Genomic DNA, 19,539 nt, shown 5'->3' on the forward strand with positions numbered 1-19,539 from the left:
GCATGGGTTGTAACTTGTGCAACTCTCTGCTGCGTGCTGCCTCTTATCAGGCACTTCACCTCTGGCTTTGGAAACATCTGACAGCTCTGTGAGCTGCTTCTGGTGCTGTTACTCAACTTAACAGTGAAGCTGACATTTAACTCGTCACAGCACACTGTTGCTGCTGAATCCATTTTTTTCTCTTGGACTATCATAATTAAGAATCTTTAAGAGGTAAGCCTCATCTCATGAGATTTCAGTTGAGTGTATTTTCATGATTTTTGTGCCTGAAGTCATTGTTTGTATTCTCAGAGATAAGATCATGGAGCGAAAGATCGGTGTCATATTGAGCTTCATTGGTTTGGGCACTGTGTGGCTGCGCTCCTTCCCCTGGCTCTGCAGTCTGCTGGTGGGGCTAGGGCTGTGCTTGGTCCATATGGGATCTTGGAAGAACATTCATATAGCTTTGCATACTGTTAAAAGAGACCTCATGTAAGTAGGTAGTTTGCATGGGCTTGTCCCACATTTGCTTCTATGCTGGTCCGTTCCTGTTTGCAAATGCCCTTCACCGTTCTCCTTTCCTCTTCTTTGTGTCTAAAAGGTGTTTGGCTGTTATAATTAAAGTGAGAATTTCCATGTATCACCATCGTCGAAACCGAAGAACCATCCCTGCCCTGTTTGCCCAGGTAGTGACACAACACCCAGACAAGCCCGCCTTGATATATGAGGCCACAGGAGAGGTGAGGTCTCATCAAGAATAACAAATAGAAAGAAAACATAGCACCTTAATTAAAACAGCGGATAAACTGAATTAAGATGACTGATTTTGCATTTTCATTTCATTTCAGGTTTGGAGTTTTAGAGAGCTACAGGAGAGATGCCACGCTGTGGCCCACTGGGCCTTGGCTCAGGGCTGGACTGAGGGTGATGTGGTGGCTTTGTACATGGAAAGTCAGCCTTTAATGGCAGCTTTATGGCTGGGTTTTGCTATAATAGGTGTTGAGGCTGCTCTTATCAACTACAACCTTAGACAGCAGTCATTGCTACACTGTCTCAGTGTTTCTGGAGCTCGAGCGATGGTGTTTGGATCGGAGATGACTGGAGGTGGGAACTAAATATACTTTATTTATAAGATAAATACAGAGCTTATTTGGCCAGAGGTGGAATAAAACAGCTAATAAAACGTGCTGGTTTGCCTGCTTTACATTTTTCACACTTTTGATTGTCTTCCAGCTGTAACAGAGGTGAGTAGCATGTTACAGCCCAGCATGGTTTTGTTCAGCACTGGTAAGCAGGAAGACAAGGATGAGCTTCAGGTTCAGAGTTTGGACTCTCTGCTGGCCCGTTCACCCACACACCCACCACCCTACAAGATAAGGAAAGAGTTTAATGGTGAGGCTCTGTAGAATTTGTGCACGTGGGTAGGGGTATGCTGCATTTGACATTTTACAAGATTTGATTGCAACACATTCTTGTCCTTAGCAAGTCTTTGCCTGCTAGAGTGCATGGCCGACTGCCAAAATTGGCTGTCTTGCGTATTTTTTCTTTTCTAATTTAGCTCACATGTGTGTCAAAAAAATGGAAAAAAAATGGAAAGAATCATCATCAAGTTACTACAAAGTTCAAGACTATGAACAATGTTTATCTTTTATTTTATATAATGCATGCAAATACAACTCTGGCCATGTTCAATTCAATCGTTTATATTGTTGTGCATTTGTTCTCTTATTTTTAACAAAGGTATTGTTTTTGTCTTTGTTATTGCTTAGCATTCCTCTGTTGACACGCTTCAAGTCTTTACTTGATTAGCCTGTATGGGACGGAGAGAAAACAGAGTAACAAAAAAATATGTAAAGAATGACGGGAGCGTCACGGTGCATGCCACCCATGTGAAACACCGTCAAAAGGTTTTGAGAATGCAATATGGAAATTTCTTCTTCTCTTTGTATTTGCAGACAGGCTTTTCTACATCTACACTTCTGGTACAACAGGAATGCCAAAGGCAGCTGTAGTGGTGCACAGTCGGTAAGTTTATCTGTGGAAACATCTGCAAAGGTGATGCAGTCCACTGAGGGACCTAAACAGTTTTATCAACAGTTAATAAAACTTTTTGAATTTTGTTGTAAGACATGTCTACGACATTTCAGTCATAAAATTGCACTTTTAAGAGAATCCTTTAAATAATGACATAAGTAATGATGATGACTTCTGTCACTTAGTTTGTTGTTCTTTTTTGTCAGGTATTACCGCATCGCAGCTTTTGGTTTTCATTCTTTTGGCTTACGTCCTGATGACATCATCTACAACTGCCTTCCTCTCTATCATTCTGCAGGTAGGCCTTGTTTCTTCTCATCCATGTTTTCAAAATACATTTAAAATCAATATAAAGTAAGATTTCCCACTCTTACACATCTGTACAAGCATGATGTCATTATAATAACAATCAGAATCATTCTTCATAGCTCTTATGTTATTATGTCTATTTTAACATAATATATTACCCCATTTTTAAAAAGTACTTATTTTTACTTCCATTGGCTTTGATAAATGGTAAAATCTATTTGAGGTTTACAAATCTTATCGTTATACTAAAAATACATTTTTTCCTGAAGTCAGACATTCATCTCACTGGACTTTTAGTGATGTTATTTTCTGGGCTAAATGCAGCATGTGGAGGAAGGCAAAAATAAACAAAAAGTTTATTTATTGGCCGATACAAAAATCCCCAAACATACCAAAATTCAAAAGAGAAAACAACATGAATCCATACCAAAAAGGGCAGAAGAAGAAGAACCCTAAAGTCACATTCAGGACAACAGTGTTTGGAGACTGGAGCGTGACTAAAGTTATTGCAACTGTGTGCAATGAACTTGCAATTTCACTGCCTCTGGAAAGGCTGCCTTGCAGTCAGGGACGAACTCTGGCAGCTTTGGAGCATCACATTGGCGACAAAGTCATGTGAACAACTTATTCAGAATCCAGCAGAACCTCAAAGATTTCAAACAGAAATTCAGAAATTCCTCGAGAAATAGTGATTCAGTTGCTACAGAACGATTAGCTGCAAAATGACATAGATGCTTGAAAACCTTGATCAAAAGCAGCCAGCAGTCAGTTGAATGAGATGTGCTGCAGACAAGCTCCGCTTATCAGCTGAGACTGACTCACTGTTAGCAATCTGTTTGTGTTTGTTAATGAGACTGATTATTGGCAACATTTCCCAATTTGTCTGCAAGTGACTGCAGATGGACGGCAGTTTTTCAGAGGCAGGTTGCCCCACCAATTGACCTGTGGAATTGTCTTGCAATCAGAAGTGGTTGTCCAAAGTTGAGGGTGTTGCATGCTCAATCTCTGGGCAACCAGTTGGCTCAACTATTTGCAATCAGTCTCCGACATCATAACAAAACCTCCAACAACAGCTGCCTCAACACGCTTTATATAGGATAAAAAAAAACATTGAACAAATAGACAATGTGACAATAAACTGACATAGGACAGACTCGCACACCAAGAGAAGACAGGAAGCAGGCAGAGGTACAGGTGGTACAGGCTAGCAACAAAAAGCAGAAAGTGAAATAAGAAACACGAAAAAATTAATCTTCAGTGTGAAAAAGAAAGTAAACAAAATAGGCTACATATGACTGAAACATGAAGGTGAGCAGTAAACATGATGACAGGGGAGCATAGAATGCATCATGGGTTAAAAAAAAAAACTACAAACAAGAATAACTTTAAATTTAAATTCTTTAAACTTGGTTCAAAAGTAAAAGTAAAAAAGGGCAAATGTTATCATCTTTAGGTTATTACAAAGTTTTTCACTTCAACATAATTCGAAATCAAGGACTTAGGTTTACCCACTGAGCAATTTTCTTTTAATGAGAGGTCTAAAAGAGGTCTACTGGTAACTGTCAAGGCAAAATCAAGCTATATTCATAAGTGAAATTTTAATAAATGTCTAAATGTCTTTTGAAAAGCTTTTCACCTTTCATGCTTTCAAGTGTTAACACTGTTCAAATGGCTGGCATGGTTGACTAGGAGGGATACTGTTTCTGCCAATATGTAAAAGAAAGAACAAGTTTACAAGTATATATTTGCTTCACAGAAATCCTTGTTGTATGTGCTCATGTGTTCATGTGGATATTTACAGGGAACATCATGGGTTTAGGCCAGTGTTTGCTCTTTGGTTTGACTGCTGTAATCAGGAGGAAATTCTCAGCCAGTCACTTTTGGGATGACTGTGTCAAACACAACTGCACTGTGAGTACACACTGGTGCAATAACTGTGCCTAGCCACAGGCCAAATGTCCTATTGATTTTCTTGAGCCAGTTCTATAAACAAGACTTGCAATTTGGTTTTAGTGTGTAATTGTACCTCTATGTCTGTGCGCACACATAGGTAATCCAATATATAGGAGAGATCTGCCGTTATCTGTTGGCCCAGCCTGTTGGAAAATCAGAGGCTCGTCACAGGGTCCGTGTTGCCATCGGTAATGGACTCCGTCCCTCGGTGTGGGAAGAGTTTGTCAAGAGATTTAGAATCCAAAGAATTGGGGAATTTTATGGCGCCACAGAGTGCAACTGCAGCCTGCTCAACATAGATGGAAAGGTATGCTTACCTGGATGTTGTTTTACTGATTTCTTAGGAAGCTAAAGAATTTAAAACACAACATCTTTTTTACGTACCTGCTATACTGTATGTTTGCACATCCAGGTCGGGGCGTGTGGCTTCAATAGTCGCATCCTACCAAATTTTTATCCCATCAGACTGGTCAGGGTGCAGCAGGATAGCAAGGAACTACTGAGGGATTCACAAGGCCTCTGTATACCCTGTGAGCCAGGTAACACCATGCACACACACACATACATGCAAAGCTACAATACAGAGAAACAAATGCAAAAATAATCTTTCATCTTTGCAGGAGAGCCAGGCATGTTAGTGGGACACATCAACCACACCGATCCGCTCAGAAGATTCGACGGTTACGCTGATCAGGATGCCACCAAAAAGAAAGTCGCTCGCAATGTGTTCAAGATGGGAGACTCTGCTTATATTTCAGGCATGTTTTATTTTGTCTCTTTAATGTTAGTCAGAATAATAATGATGGACTGTCTGTTTCTTGATTTCCAGTTTTATAATATCGAACATGCTTCATCTCACAGGTATCCAGAAAAAGAAAGCTGCAGATGCTAAATTGCCATATGAACTTTTACCTTTGTTTATAGTTTTTACATGCAGTACACATTTTAATTGGCTTCTGTTTTCATAAGAAAACTGAAAATAATTTATGATCATGACACGACTGGACTGCTTCCAGTACTGCCGCTATTTTCAGCAGTGAAAGTCCCATTCGGAACACTTTCGCTGCTGCATCTGTAATTTCACCACAGACATCGTTTTTTTTCACAGAGCAAACATCAACTTTAGTGTCAAGGATCATTGATTGCAATGAAAGTTTGCTCCCTGGCTATGACAGTTTCCAAGCCAGATGATGGTGCATTGTGAGGAGCAAGCTTGTCATTTTTTTCATTCAAGCAGTTTGTGAATCGTGAATTCAACCCTCACTGAAAGTAGTCATTTTCTGGCTTTGTGAGTTGTCATTCTCTCACATTGTTCTGGATGAATTTTGACTCTTCTTTACAAAGTTGCTTCAGTTCATTGGTTTGTTTACAGCTCTCCTATCATCCACAATGGAATTTCAATCAGGTTGAGGTCTAGATTTTGACTGGGCCATTACAACACCTTGATTTCTTTTTTTGTGGATTTTTTCAGACTTAATAATGTGCTTGGAATGGTGGCCCTTTGGCCAAGCTTTAGTTGTCAGACAGATGGCCTTAAAGAGCAGTGATTTTGCTCGGTGATTGCAAAACAAACCCAAATCACCCCTCCACCATGGTACTTGACAGCTGATTGTAGTTAAAACTGGTGCTGTGCATTACGGCCAAACATCTCTACTTTGATCTCATCTATTTAAAGGACATTATTCCAGAAGTATTGAGGTTTGTTCAGATGCAGCTTTGCAAACCTAAGCTGTGTCATATTGTTTTTAGAGAGAAGAGGGGTTTTTTCTGTTTGGTAACCTTTACAAATTAGCCATACTTGCTCTTAATTGATCTAATTAACATGCTAACTAAAGCCTGTAGAGTCTTTGGCTTTTTCAAAATTAAAAAGCATCTGGCTGCTGCTTATTTCTTTATATGGAAGCAGTAAAGGTATACTTAGTATTTCCCAGTCCTGTGAATACGTTCTTTTTCACGACTGTCATTCATTTTCAGCGATCAGAATGATGATTATTTTATTGCTCTGTCACTGTCTGTGCTTTAGGTGATATACTGGTGATGGATGATTATGGCTACATGTATTTCATGGACCGCAGCGGCGACACTTTTCGCTGGCGAGGGGAGAACGTTTCCACGACAGAGGTGGAGGGAGTCCTCAGCAAACTACTGGGACACACCGATGTTGCCGTCTATGGAGTGTCTGTGCCAGGTATGGATGAAATGAATTATTTCATCGGCACATTTCAGGCAAATAAACAGACTCAAAAGCTGATGAATACTCTGTGTTTTATTGTGTTCAGGTGTGGAAGGGAAGGCCGGTATGGCAGCAATAGCTCAGGAGGGAAACCAGTTGGACCTTGATGCATTCTTGATCGGTGTACAAAAAGCTTTGCCCTCCTATGCACGCCCTGTCTTCCTTCGGTTCATGCCGTCTGTTGACACTACAGGTGAACATCAGTGAAAAAACATTCAAACGGCAATGCGATTTTATAAAATTACATAAAAACTATATATATATTTTTTTTTTATCTTGTTCACAGGTACTTTCAAAATTCAGAAGACACGGCTGCAGAAGGAAGGATACAAGCCACAAAACTCGAGTGAAAAGATTTATTTTCTGAACAGTCGTGCTGGACATTATCAGCCTGTCACTGATGAATTATATGATGCCATCAATGAAGGGAAAGTGTCTCTTTGAAAGAAGAAGGAGCTAACAAGGCTACTGCGTTAACACAACTTACTCTGACTGTGTTTTTGATATAGTTATTTTGTGTTTGTTGTTTTTTTAAGATGAACATTAAGCTCACCTACCTGAATAGATTTGATGCATCATATACATTTAAATATATGTGTATATATATGTATATATATATATATATATATATATATATATATATATATATATATATATATATATATATATATATATATATATATATATATATATATATATATATATGTGTATATGTATATATATACATATATATATATATAATAAAATATGTTACTTCTTACAAGAAAAAGAATGACTGAAAACTCAGTAATTTATGGAAATTAAGTAATAGCTATTATTTGAAAATTCATTTTTTAACATGACCAATACTCCATAGCTGCCTAAAGACTTGTTTCAAACAGAGCAGCACAGAAAGACTCAGGACAGCACCGCACGGCAAACTTCAATTATCAGCTTGTGAACGCCTGTGCCAGCCAGTCCCGGTGCAAGTTACATTTTATCCTTTTAAGCATTTTTCTCAAGTGTCAAAAGTAGTAGCCTTGAATCATGGCACAAAATATGTGGGTTCTTTTTGTGAAAGCAAAGTGACTTTTAACTTTCATCACCTAATACCAGTCACGTTGAGTCCAAGCACCAGTGAGTTATATTACAGTACATGCTGGGCATTGATTGGCTTTTAAGGCAGACACTGACACTGAATTGTATTTTAAAGTTAAAAATGATGTCTGGGTTAATATCTAGCATTCTCCCAAAAACTTGCGACACATGGTTGCTGTCTGCAACTGATGTGCTGAGAATTGGATGTGGATGAAGCAGATTCAACAACAGAAAAGCGTCTTTGTTAGGCTGAGAACAAGAGGAGCAAAGAGCAGGTTCCAAGGAAAACAGAGCACCAAGGTAGCACATGAGAAAAGTGACAACAAAGACTAAAGGAATGTATGAGCATATATTGACACTGAGAACTAACTGGGGTTACATGTATGAAGATAATCAAACAGGCAGAACGTTACAGACTTATATAAACAAAACTAAAGCTCAATAAATAAATATAGGCCAATCAGACGAAAGTGGACAGTTTTTTTCTCTCATCTGACTGAAACTATCAGGACAAACAAACAAGGCTGACACTGTATCCTAACAGCATATTCAAGTTTTAAAGACCCCTCCTGCAGCATGCATAAGACTAGGGATGGCTGTGGAAGTGGCAAACTTACCCATATTTTGTTCTGTTCCTGTCTGTGTGATGTAGAAACTGTTGACCCCAGGAGACTCCCTCAGATGCTGTCCATCTTTTATGAGTTCATGAAGCGACCAGAAAGTTGCATGCATGCATGCAAACTAACTCTAGAGGGCAATGTGTTTCATCTTATCAGACATACTAGCAGCTACCCTAGTGTTTTTCCACAGGTACTAATATAAAACGTATCATATCATCAGGCACAATCATGCTTGTCTGTTAAAATAAACAGCAAAGCCACAAACTAATTAATTCCAATCTTGCAGTTGTGTGAAAAAGAGTTTGTCATTTTAAATACCCGTTCTCATTCATTTACTAGTTGTGAAACATTTAATTGAATCAAGCTTCTCTTTATTCAGTGACAATTTTCTTTCTGTCAGGGATTTCACTGCATGACTGATTCACTTTTTCCATTCCAGTGTTCAGTGTTACTCTGGCTGTTTCACAAAAGTCTTTCACATAAATCCCTCTCCATGTGGTCTTCTGTGAGTTTCTTGTCAGCCTAAAACACAATGAAAACTGTTTGTAAAGTAAGAAGACGGTAAAATAAATAAAACATCAGCTCCAATCATTTGAATGCATGTTTACAGGTCTGTGGGACATTTTTGCAGTGAAGCATCTTTTCGCTCATCCCATTTGTGATGTTCAGAGCTCCCCTTAAAGGCAAAAAGACTTAAAAACTAATCATCTATCACACTTTCTGCAATAAGTGCCCTTCTGATTAGCTGCTAGTTATCTAGTATGTAACATATGTTAGTACTTTACCAAATCAAGTAGTGAAAAGCAAGTACATTTACTCAATTGCTCAAGTACTTGAGGAGTCTCCAAATATTTATTCACAGTTGCAGAAGTCCTTATTTATCTTATACTTGATTTTGGTGTAGCCCCACAGTTCATTCTTTGTCTGAAGCTCGTTTGGCTCCTCTACTATAACTAAGCCTTCTTCTGATTGGCTACCCCTTACACTCAGAAGGGTTGAACAGTCACAAATGTGTGTCCAAGATGCCCATATAAAGGACACTTCCTCATATAGACATCATACATAGGTTGAACACTCTAGCCTGAGCTTTTGTCAGATACCAAATCACCGTGAGTGGTATACACCAAATGTTTGTTATTTAAATTGCTTATTTATTCGTTTTTTTCATATTTGTTAGTCTCATATGTTTCGAATCATCAAAAAAATTAATATTAGACAAAAATAGCCAAAATAAAACTAAAATTAGTTTTTAAAAGATGTTTTCATTTACTAAGAGGAAAAAAGCAATCCAAACCTACTTGACCCAGTGTTAAAAAAGACACCGGTTTGTGATGTTAAACTGACCCCAGTGTGGCTGAATTAAAATAATTCAGAGAAGAAGAATCGGCCAAAATTTCTCCACGATGATGCCAAAGACTCATTGCCAGTTATTTAAAATATTTGATTGCAGTTTTTGCTGCCAAGTATAGCAGAACCAATTATTACTTTTCATGTAAGTCCAGGTAGGTTTGGATAGATTTTTTCCCTTAATATTTTTTCCCTATTAAGTCTGGTTATTTTCATTTATGTATTTATTAACATTAATTTGATATCAGAAACATTTTAGTGTGACAAAGATGCACAAAAAAAGGAAATCAGGAAAGGGCAAAGAGTTTTTCACAACACTATATAACAAAAACTAAGAGGAAGCACAACTGATGCTCTGATCAAGTGCCACAACAGGAGAGCAATGACGAGATCATTCTGCACAAAAAGTACTTTTACTTCATTTTTGGCATGTTTCTGTACATCTTTTTAAATAAGTAAAAAGCAGAAACACTACTACCACTACTTTTTTGTAAGTTATATTTTGAATATGAGAATACATCTTTTACCTAAAATAAAGTACGTCTTTTCTCGTATTTGTACAGACTTGACAGAAACACAACCCACCTCTCCAGGTCTTCAGTTTTTCTTGGCATTGTGGTCTGCATGTGTGCGTGTATGTGCAGCTCAAATTTCATGTCTTGACTCTTGTGAGACAGCACATATGTAAGACAATGATAGACACAGTTATTACCAGCTCAGTTTTCAGCTCGATGCTGCTTTGAAATTCACTCTAAATTCAGCTTGAATCAACTAATCTTGGATTAACACAAGGCGGCATCTGTTTGGGAAGGAAAATGAATATTTACAGGAGATTTTTTTAAAGCCCGACTGCTGCCTTGTTTAAATATCCGCTTGCTGCGGTTGCAGGAAGCATGCAAATGAAAAAGTATGAAACAGTCTTGAGAGGCCCCCCTTAGTCTTTGCAAAGAATAGGGTTCAGATCTTGTAAGGCTGCGAGCGCTCTGCTGTTATTTGATGTCTTCGTGCTAATGTTTGGTTTGGCTTCGTGACATCGGTGCAACTGCAACTAGAACACCAGCATTCAAGCACTCTTGCTGGCAATCATCTACCCCGCTGAAGTGTCCTTGAGGAAAAAAGTAAATTCCTGCCAGCTGCTCTGCATCTGATCCTTCAGGAAGTTGCTTTATTGCTTTCAGTGAAATAAACAGATCTCTTCTAGGTCTTTCACTTTTGTGATCCTGTCAAGAGAAATCTGAAATACATCCTTGAAAAGAAAAACATGTGAAATAACTTTTTTTTTTTTCCATAAAATACTAGCTAAGTTTAGTTGGTGGGGCCTCTGATCGTATTCACGTGAAGGAATCAGTTGGGAAAATAGTTTTGGTTAAGGTTAATCTTCTGTTCATAACTCACAAGGGATGCCAAATAAAGAGGTTTCTTTGCTTTGGTAAAACTTGGAAAACAACATTGTGAAATTTGAGGTTAAATTCCTGCATGCCAAAGTAAAAGGAGTGAAGAATTAAGAATACCACAGTGAGTGGTAAATGTTTATACGAGCTCCCTCTTTTCATGTAACCTCAACTTATAAAGTCTGTAATAGGAAAACAGCATTGATTATTTTCTATTCTTTCTTTAAATGTAAAGTCTTATGCTCATTACCTAACACTTTTCAGCGTATAGCTGCCCATGTTAAAATGTAAACCATGTGCCGTGCATGGCTTCCAGCTGCAAATAGTTTACTTAAGGGGTCCTAGTCATCCAAACAGAACGCTGACAAGTGCTCTTCGCATTTCTCATAACACTCTGGAGAGTCAAGTAACAAGAGAGGAAAGATAAGGCTTTTTGCCTTAAATCCAGGAAGAGGTCTATGGAGAGGGACTTGGTGGTGACAGTTGAAGCCTTCAAACGTGATGCCAGCTTGGTTTCACGAATGCAGAAGCTGGATGTTTGTATGAAACAGATGACAAATAATGAAAACAGCTTAGTGGAAGTGCGCTACATGTGCCCATGTGTCTTGGTATTAGAGCTGCGTGTGCAACATGTCGAGAAGTGAGGCTTACTTTTTTCTGTGACCTGCATGAAACGATACCTCCACCTCAAACGTAAAGCTCAGGAAATGTGTGTCCACCAGATGTAGCCATATATCACCCTGCAGTGTCAACTTGACTTTATGACCCTGTAATTTATGGTATATATTTTCATATCCAAGGGCTAACTTCATTCCTTTCTTAGGTTTTTTTTTTACTACCTCAGTCGTCTCCCTCCCATTGAACTGTAGCAGTAATTAAGTTCTGGTAATGTTTGGTACTTGCGTGTGTTTGTCGGAACGTGCACAGTCACAGTTCAGGGGTTCTTTTAGTTTTCAAATTAACACATGCAGCATCAAGTTTTAAATTATTCAGTGTTTGCGCTACCAGGATTCAGGTTTTTATTAAAATAACAAGACATTTTTGCAAGTTGAATATGTGCTCGTGAAGCGCTTCACAGTTTAGTCTTTCCTTTATCCATTAGGAGTCATGCTTAAGTGAACCCTGAAGGCAAAATACATTTGTTAAAAATGGTTTTATTTTGGTGAGTGAGTAAATATAAATATTAATGTCATTAAATAACTTTTGCCGCTTTGCACACATAGATTGCTGTGAATGGGCAAACTTCAATCAGGCATGTTTTGGCCAAAACTCTGCGCAGCAAGTCCGGAGACAGTGGCAGGGACAAGATGAAACACATCAACCTAAAAAAGCTGCCTCTGCCTGCATCTCTTCATGTGTTTACCATACAGGTTTTATAGAGTTCATGTTTTTCCTCTGTCAGCTCTCTCTTATCATCTTCAGATTAGAGATGGCACGATACCACTTTTTTTATGTCCGATACCGATATCATAAATTTGGATATCTGCCGATACCGATATGAATCCGATATAGTGTTTTTTAATCAACTGTTTTGGAGGAAGGTTGGTTCAGGGTTTCAGTAGTCGTCATCATGGGCTCATCCGATTAGAATGAAAATAAGCAGTCATTAATCTTTGCAGGTTTTGTTGTTTTATTGTATAACGGATAAAGGAAAGAAAGACACACATGGACTGCTCTCTCTAAAAAGGACATAAAGTATGATTTAAGTAACTCAAAATGATACATGAACTCAGGAGACTCAAAGAGAAACTCACCTCAGCTGCCGCCCCATGTGGGAGTGAAGAAAGAGTGAGGGGTAGGTGAGTGCAGTCCTTATATAACGAGTGACAGGTGAGTGCAATTAAGGCGAAGCACCACACCCAATCAAAGGTGAGGAAAAGAAACAAGGTGCATCTGGTGAAGTGAATGTGCTGAAAGGTGAGCCTTTACAACACAACAAAACTGGGTTTTTTTTAAATATCTTGCTGCATTTTGTATAAGTTCATACTCAAGTTTAAAACAACAACTACACTAAAGCTATTCTGTTATACCTGTATGCAAAAAAAAGAAATTTCATAGTTCAGCAATACTGATCAATCTAATAAACTTAAACCTACACCATCCTCCCTATTCTGGTATTTTAAAGAGTACTTAGCGTAAATATTAAGCAACCTAACTAATAGGGTTCCAACTCCCAGCAACAACAAAAATAAATAAATAAAAAATAGGGAACCACCCCTCACGCTCCACCTCATGATGCTTAATCAACGTAATCAACCTTAATTTGATGCAGTGTGAAAAAAAATGCACAGAAATCAATTATTTTTCAAGAAATATTAAATAGATTCAACATCTTTCTTCAACAAAATTGCAGACTGCACAGATGGTACCTTCCCAAAGGAAAAAGTACTATAGCTTACTAGGGTATATTAGACTTAATAGTCACTATATACAGTAATTGACTTCTATTCATTTTACATCAGATTAAAACTTTGGGTGTAAGATTCGGATAATTATTTATTAAAAGCTAGACATTTTAAATGAGAATAAGAAAGAAAAGTATGTCTTTGTGCCCCCTTTTCCCTGTTAATGCCCTATCGGCCCCCCTGGCTAAACTTTGCTAGATCCGCCCCTGCACAGTTACCAGCCGTCAGCTACGTAGAAAAAGATCCTGGTGTAGAAAGTAATATTAAATAAATTCTAACAACAGCTTATCAAGCTTAAACGTGCTGCTGTTGTTCAGCTGCTGGTTTCCTCTTTCTGGTGCAAAGTGGGCCAAAAACAAACTAGAGACACGGACTCGCAACAGAAAAGCCGATCAGCTGATCATTAAGCAGTTTCATGATTGAAGTAGCAGCAAGAAGAGGCAGTCGCTCCATATATCGTTTGGTAAGCTTAACGCAGGAATGCTTTACAAACATTCAGAGATGGACTTACACACTTGCTTTACTTCTCTCGGGGATAACTTTGTCGGAGATGAAATGCCGGGTTGCTAGCGAAGCCTCTATCACGTGATGCATACTGCTCCGACGTGCTAACGTTCTGAGGTGAGTTACGGCGTGTTGCAAGTTTTGTGAGGTGCTTTCGTGATATTTAATGGATCGGATTACATTTTTTATTTTTCTCCGATATCCGATCCAGTAATTTAGGTCAGTATCGGACCGATACCGATACGTAATATCGGATCGGTCCATCTCTACTTCAGATGTCCTCCCACTCAGCCCCAGTAATCCTGACAGCTGACTGTTACCTCTCTCTCTCCAAACGTTATCAGTTTCAAGGACAGGGAAAATTGGGTCTCTGAAGTAAAATTGTTCAATGTCTTAGTCATTCTCTGTGTGCTGCACACAATTACCCCTCTCAGCTGTATAGCTCTATCATCAGTTTGCTCAATTACAACAGCTGATTCTGTGTTGTGCCACTTCACCTCCGTCGCACCATTTTCAGAGAATGGATTTTGTGGCTTGATTCCAAGTTGATGAGGGTGATGAACAAGAGGCAGGGCAGCATCTAGCTAGAACTTCCCTTTGTCATTCACCATACTCAGTTTCAGTCAGGTCAGTGACAGCTCATCCAGCCCTTATGTTCTGTTAATACTTCAGACGTGCCAATGTAATGGCAGCTGGGTGACAGCAGGAGATGAAAACTCCTTTGTTTAGTAAAAGCTTTAATGTCAGTTTGCATAAGGTGTCATCAGATAAAGATAATAAATGAAGATAGCTTGATAAATGGGCCGAATATTAGTTTTTCCTTGCTGAATAATTTCAGCATAGCAACAAATAAGATTAAAAATAAGCATTTATCAGTGTCAGTGATTGTGTGACATGAATTTTGTGCTAGCTAAATGTTTAACATTCATACAGATCTGTGATTTTTTTTGTGAATAAAAATGGGGAAACAGTAAATCTGCCAAATTCTCATTTAGTAACACCTCAGAGTTTCACAATTGCTGCACCTGTAATAAAGAAAAAGGCAAAGGTGGAAGCGTGAAGGTGGAAATGACAAACATTATGAAAGCCAAAATGAAAGAGACAACTGATTTCTGAAGCTTGAAAATAGGAAAGCAAAGGTCTTTCTGAGGGTTTACCAACAAAAATACCACGACTGACCTTCAATAAATGGAGATCCATCCTTTACCAACAAACTGAGGGTTTTAAGGCTTCTTCACAACTGCCTATATTTATTCTACATCAGAAGCAGAAGATGTGACTATAATCACGATCCATTCTTTAAAACTGCTAAATAAACTGCATAGAAAAGTACTCAGTGGTTGCTGGAGTACTTTTCTATGCTGTGGTGTGCTGGGGGAGCAGCACAGCAAAGAGGGACTCATCCAGGCTGGAGAAACTGATCAGGAGGGCTAGCTCTGTGGTCGGCATGAAGCTGGACACTCTGGTGACAGTGGCAGAGAAAAGGACATTAAAGAAACTGATGGACATTATGGACAATGCTGGGCATCCTCTGCACACGGCCATAAACAACCAGAAGAGTCTGTTCAGTGACAGGTTGCTTCTCCCCAAGACAAGAACTAACAGACTTAAAAACTCCTTTGTCCCACACGCCATCAGACTGTTTAACTCCTCTCTGGAGGGGAGAGGGAGGGGAAACAGGAGGACAAAGGAGGGGGGAACAACTAAGCTGTAGTGCCTCTGCACCTCACTGTACAATACCTTGTGCAATACTTTTTGTAAATAGTCAACAGTGCAATAGACTCAATACTTGAAATGTGCAATTCACTTGTATTTTTATTTTTTATTCCTATTTATTCTATTTATCCCCTTTGTATATTTTATTTATATTTGTCTCTGTATTTATATATGTGTGTGTGTGTGTGTGTGTGTGTGTGTGTGTGTGTGTGTGTGTGTGTGTATATATATATATATATATAACAGTTCTGTAACTGTAACTTTGGTCGTTGCTGTGCTTTTTTTGGAAGTCGAATTTCCCAGAGGAACCCACCCGAGGGATTAATAAAGTTCTATCTTATCTTATCTTATCTTATCTTAAATGAATGGGAGTGCACAAGCACTGACATGCTTTTATTTGGCATCTTTGTCCAGAGTGTTGACTGCTAACATACGATTTATGGACTCTACCGCAGTGAAAAGTCTGATGAAGATAAGGTAAGGATAAACAGTGTGAACGGATTAGGACGAGAGCTAACGTAGATCCAAAGCGATGAACTAATGTCAAAATCTGTCATTATGATTTTTAAATGTCACTGGATTATGCTCACAAATCAAACCAGTGTAAAGAATTTTGCAGATTTTGTCTTACATTAACAAAGAAAACAACAAAAGCACGAATCTTATTTTCTTTAGGTGACGAAAGAGGTGATTCCTCAGTTTCTTTACCCGACTTCACTTTTTAACCCGGCAGCCATGCAAAGGTATAAACACAGTATGGAATGTGAAGTATCGTGCATGCCCTTAGATGCATAGAGTATTTTAATGGAAGTTGATGTATGCTTTTCTTTTTAAACCATGTTAATGCCATGTTTTATAAAGCCTATAGGTAGTTTTTATGCTATTTAAACCAACTGCATAGCTCTGATATGAGCTGATAGAATTGGTGGCTTACTCACAGTGCAGTTTGCTGAATTATTGAAGGGTAAAATTTAAGTGTTGTTATCTGAAATGCTGACACCTTTGACTTGGAGCAGATGGATCTTGCATGCGGCAGTGTAGGTTGGATTTGTCAGCAGAAGGCTAAGAGACACTACTGGACACACAGGAAGCCCACTCAGAATGCTCTCCCCAAAGCTAATTAATGAAACATTTTGTATACCCAGTAAAGTAATGCAAATAAAAGCATTTTTAAAATGCCATCACATTGGTTTTCCTATCCCGTCACTCTTCTTTCTTTCCACGGGGTTAATATGTGTGCTGCGATATTTTGGAGCTCGGTCTCTGATCACAGCAGTGCTGTGCAGGATCAAAGCCAGAGTGATTAAGGTGTGTAATAAGGTGAGATTAATTGTGAGTTTTATGCCCCAGAGTTTGTTCAGATTGTGCTGTCACAGAGTAAAATGCAAAGCTCTTGCACATTTCCCTGTATGTGTCTGTTTCTGTCTGGGCATGTTCATTTTACCCTGCACCTGGGAACAGAACTGTTGACTCTGTCATCTCAATTAATTCTGCAAATGATCCTGTAGATCTCGCTGCCAGTACTTGCACAAGGTGTGACTGAGCAGGCATTTCTTTACATTTTTATGTGTGTAAGCTGCTTAATTCCCTTCTCACATCAAAATTATTAATATTCTTGTAATAAATTAATATGGTTTTATTATCTGACCTGCTATGATTCCAGGTATCAGCTTGAAAAAGCTCTCTTTATCCCTGTACTATCTTTGAATTCATCCTAAGAGACATCCTGACTTCTCATATCCAAAAAAGGTATATGTAATTTTTAGTCTAAGTCAGACTTAAGGAGTTGTTTCTGGTTTAAGAATAAGTGTGCCGTGCTTATCTTGAACCGATTACTTGTTACGCTGTCAGTTACATGCTACATTTTGTTTTCATGCTGAGATGAGACAGTCCCACAGCAGTTTGTGCATCTCCATGTCAATCCCAACATCCCCCACAGCTCCAGCTCTGGTGTCTCTGAACCAGTACATGACAAGCTGCTCCGTCATTGTGACTGCCAGCAGAAGCCCAGCCAAACCTCTGAAGGCTCTTAATCAGAATCTGAAAAACTCATGCCAAGCATCATGTTTGACAGAGGAGACAAGGAGCCCGCTCTAAAAACTCAGAAAAACATATGCTCTCAGTCCTTGATGAAGGCAATGAGCCATGAAGGAACTACATGGCGGCACAGTAGAGGCTTTGACCTCTAAAATTATATCCTTTGCATGTTTCTATTCAATTTCCCTAGAAAAAGAAAAACATAAATATGTAAAGTCTTGTACATAAAGGTCATGTACATTTATTTAGGTTGTAAAATGCACATTAATTACACTACCAGAAGAAAAGAGACTATAATACACGCATCAGGCATAACATTATGACCACTGATGGGTGAATAACACTGATTATCTCTTCATCATGGCACCTGTTAATGGGTGGGTTATATTAGGGATCAAATCGACGTTTTTTTCTTCTTCTCAAAGCTGATGCATTAAAAGCAGGAAAAAATTGTCAAGTGTAAGGATTTGAATGAGTCTGAAAAGGGCCACTCAGTGTTAGACAGGTGGTCATAATCTTATGCCTGATCTGTGCATGTTCTTAGCACAATGGTGCAAACGTTGCCTCAGAGCTAGAAGGTTCCTGATTCAAATCCCAGTTGGGATTCTCCGAGCATGCTCTCCGTGTGCCTGAAGGTTGACTCCGGCTTCCTCCTAAAAACAGGCATATTAGGTTAACTGGTGATTCAAACTTAGGGTCGAATTAAAAATATGTGCTTTTGTTTTATATTATAATGCAATAAAATATATGGGTAAAAAGACTGGTTGTCTAAAGGGGTTTGAGTGATTGATAAGAAAGAAAATGCTACATAAATAAGCGCAGCAGTAGGCGTTAATAGTTTAAGATGCTATAATAAAGCAAAACCGTAGCTGTGAGAACACGTTTCATGTGGGGGTGTTGTGAGGATGATACAATATGTGTGACTTTAGGATGACACCCTCAGCACCATATGAAAAATATCAGAATAAATACGTTGAAAAATACAGTTCATATAAATTTAAAGCTCATATTTGTCTGTGAAGGGAAAACCATGTAAGAAAACATATTAAAGGTTGCACAGACATATTGCAGCTGGACACCATATAAAAGGCAGATTTCCACAAATGCTGGTAAAACAGTTACCAAATAAGCTGTTATTTAATATGGATACTGATCATAAGACAACATATATAGGCAAAGTAAACAACAACGGTTATAACTTATGAAAGGCAGTTTCATTGTGTGTGTGTGTGTATATATATATATATATATATATATATATATATATATATATATATATATATATATATATATATATATATATATATATATATATATATATATTTATACAATTATTATTTGTACAATTTTAAAGAGCTTGAAAGTCAGTATTTGTTATGACCGCCATTATTCTTCAGCACAGTCTGAACTCTCTTAGGCAAACTTGTAATTTTTTAAAGTAGTCTTCAGGAATTGTTCTACAGGCTTCTTGAATGGTATTTCAAAGTTCTTCTTGAATTTTGGCTTCCTTTGGTTCCATGCTCTCAAGATGATCCCACACTGCTTCTGTAACGTTGAGGTCCGGGCTCTGGGGAGACCAATCCATAAATAATGGTTTCACTGTGTGGTTTTATATTAATTTATGCTTTTTATGCATTGTGAATGCATTTGGAATTATTTTCAGGCTGAAACATGAATCTGTTGCCAAACAGCTGATATAATATGGTAGATTAAAATGTATCTATTCATAGTTCCAGAGTTCTTTTCACAAGATCCCCAACATCACTGGATGAAATACAGCACCAAACCATTTCAGAGCCTCCGGTGTGTTTTACAGATGGCTGCAGACAGTCACTGTCCGTGATAGGCTGCTATTAACAAAGTGCCTAAAGACACAATTTAAAATTGCTCCTTTCCTAAGCTGTCTGTATGTGTAGACACAACACATCCATTTA

At 38.3% G+C, this 19,539-nt stretch overlaps 1 protein-coding gene across 1 annotated transcript; it reads left to right on the top strand.

Moving 5' to 3' along the window:
• The first annotated feature begins 76 nt into the window (after positions 1-76).
• On the top strand, positions 77-7,099 carry LOC146630925 (long-chain fatty acid transport protein 1-like). The gene is made up of 14 exons (XM_085356194.1): positions 77-213; positions 292-471; positions 581-719; positions 828-1,083; positions 1,213-1,371; positions 1,935-2,004; positions 2,220-2,311; positions 4,124-4,233; positions 4,373-4,582; positions 4,688-4,814; positions 4,896-5,033; positions 6,299-6,463; positions 6,555-6,701; positions 6,795-7,099. Exons 2-14 carry the CDS (start codon positions 302-304, stop codon positions 6,950-6,952), a joined length of 1,941 nt encoding a protein of 646 aa, XP_085212320.1. The 5' UTR covers positions 77-213; positions 292-301; the 3' UTR covers positions 6,953-7,099.
• Positions 7,100-19,539: the final 12,440 nt, after the last annotated feature.

Source organism: Diplotaxodon limnothrissa, linkage group LG6 (assembly GCF_057381915.1).
Source record: "Diplotaxodon limnothrissa isolate DT_005_m linkage group LG6, D_limnothrissa_male_GT1.1, whole genome shotgun sequence".
Taxonomy (NCBI): domain Eukaryota; kingdom Metazoa; phylum Chordata; class Actinopteri; order Cichliformes; family Cichlidae; genus Diplotaxodon; species Diplotaxodon limnothrissa.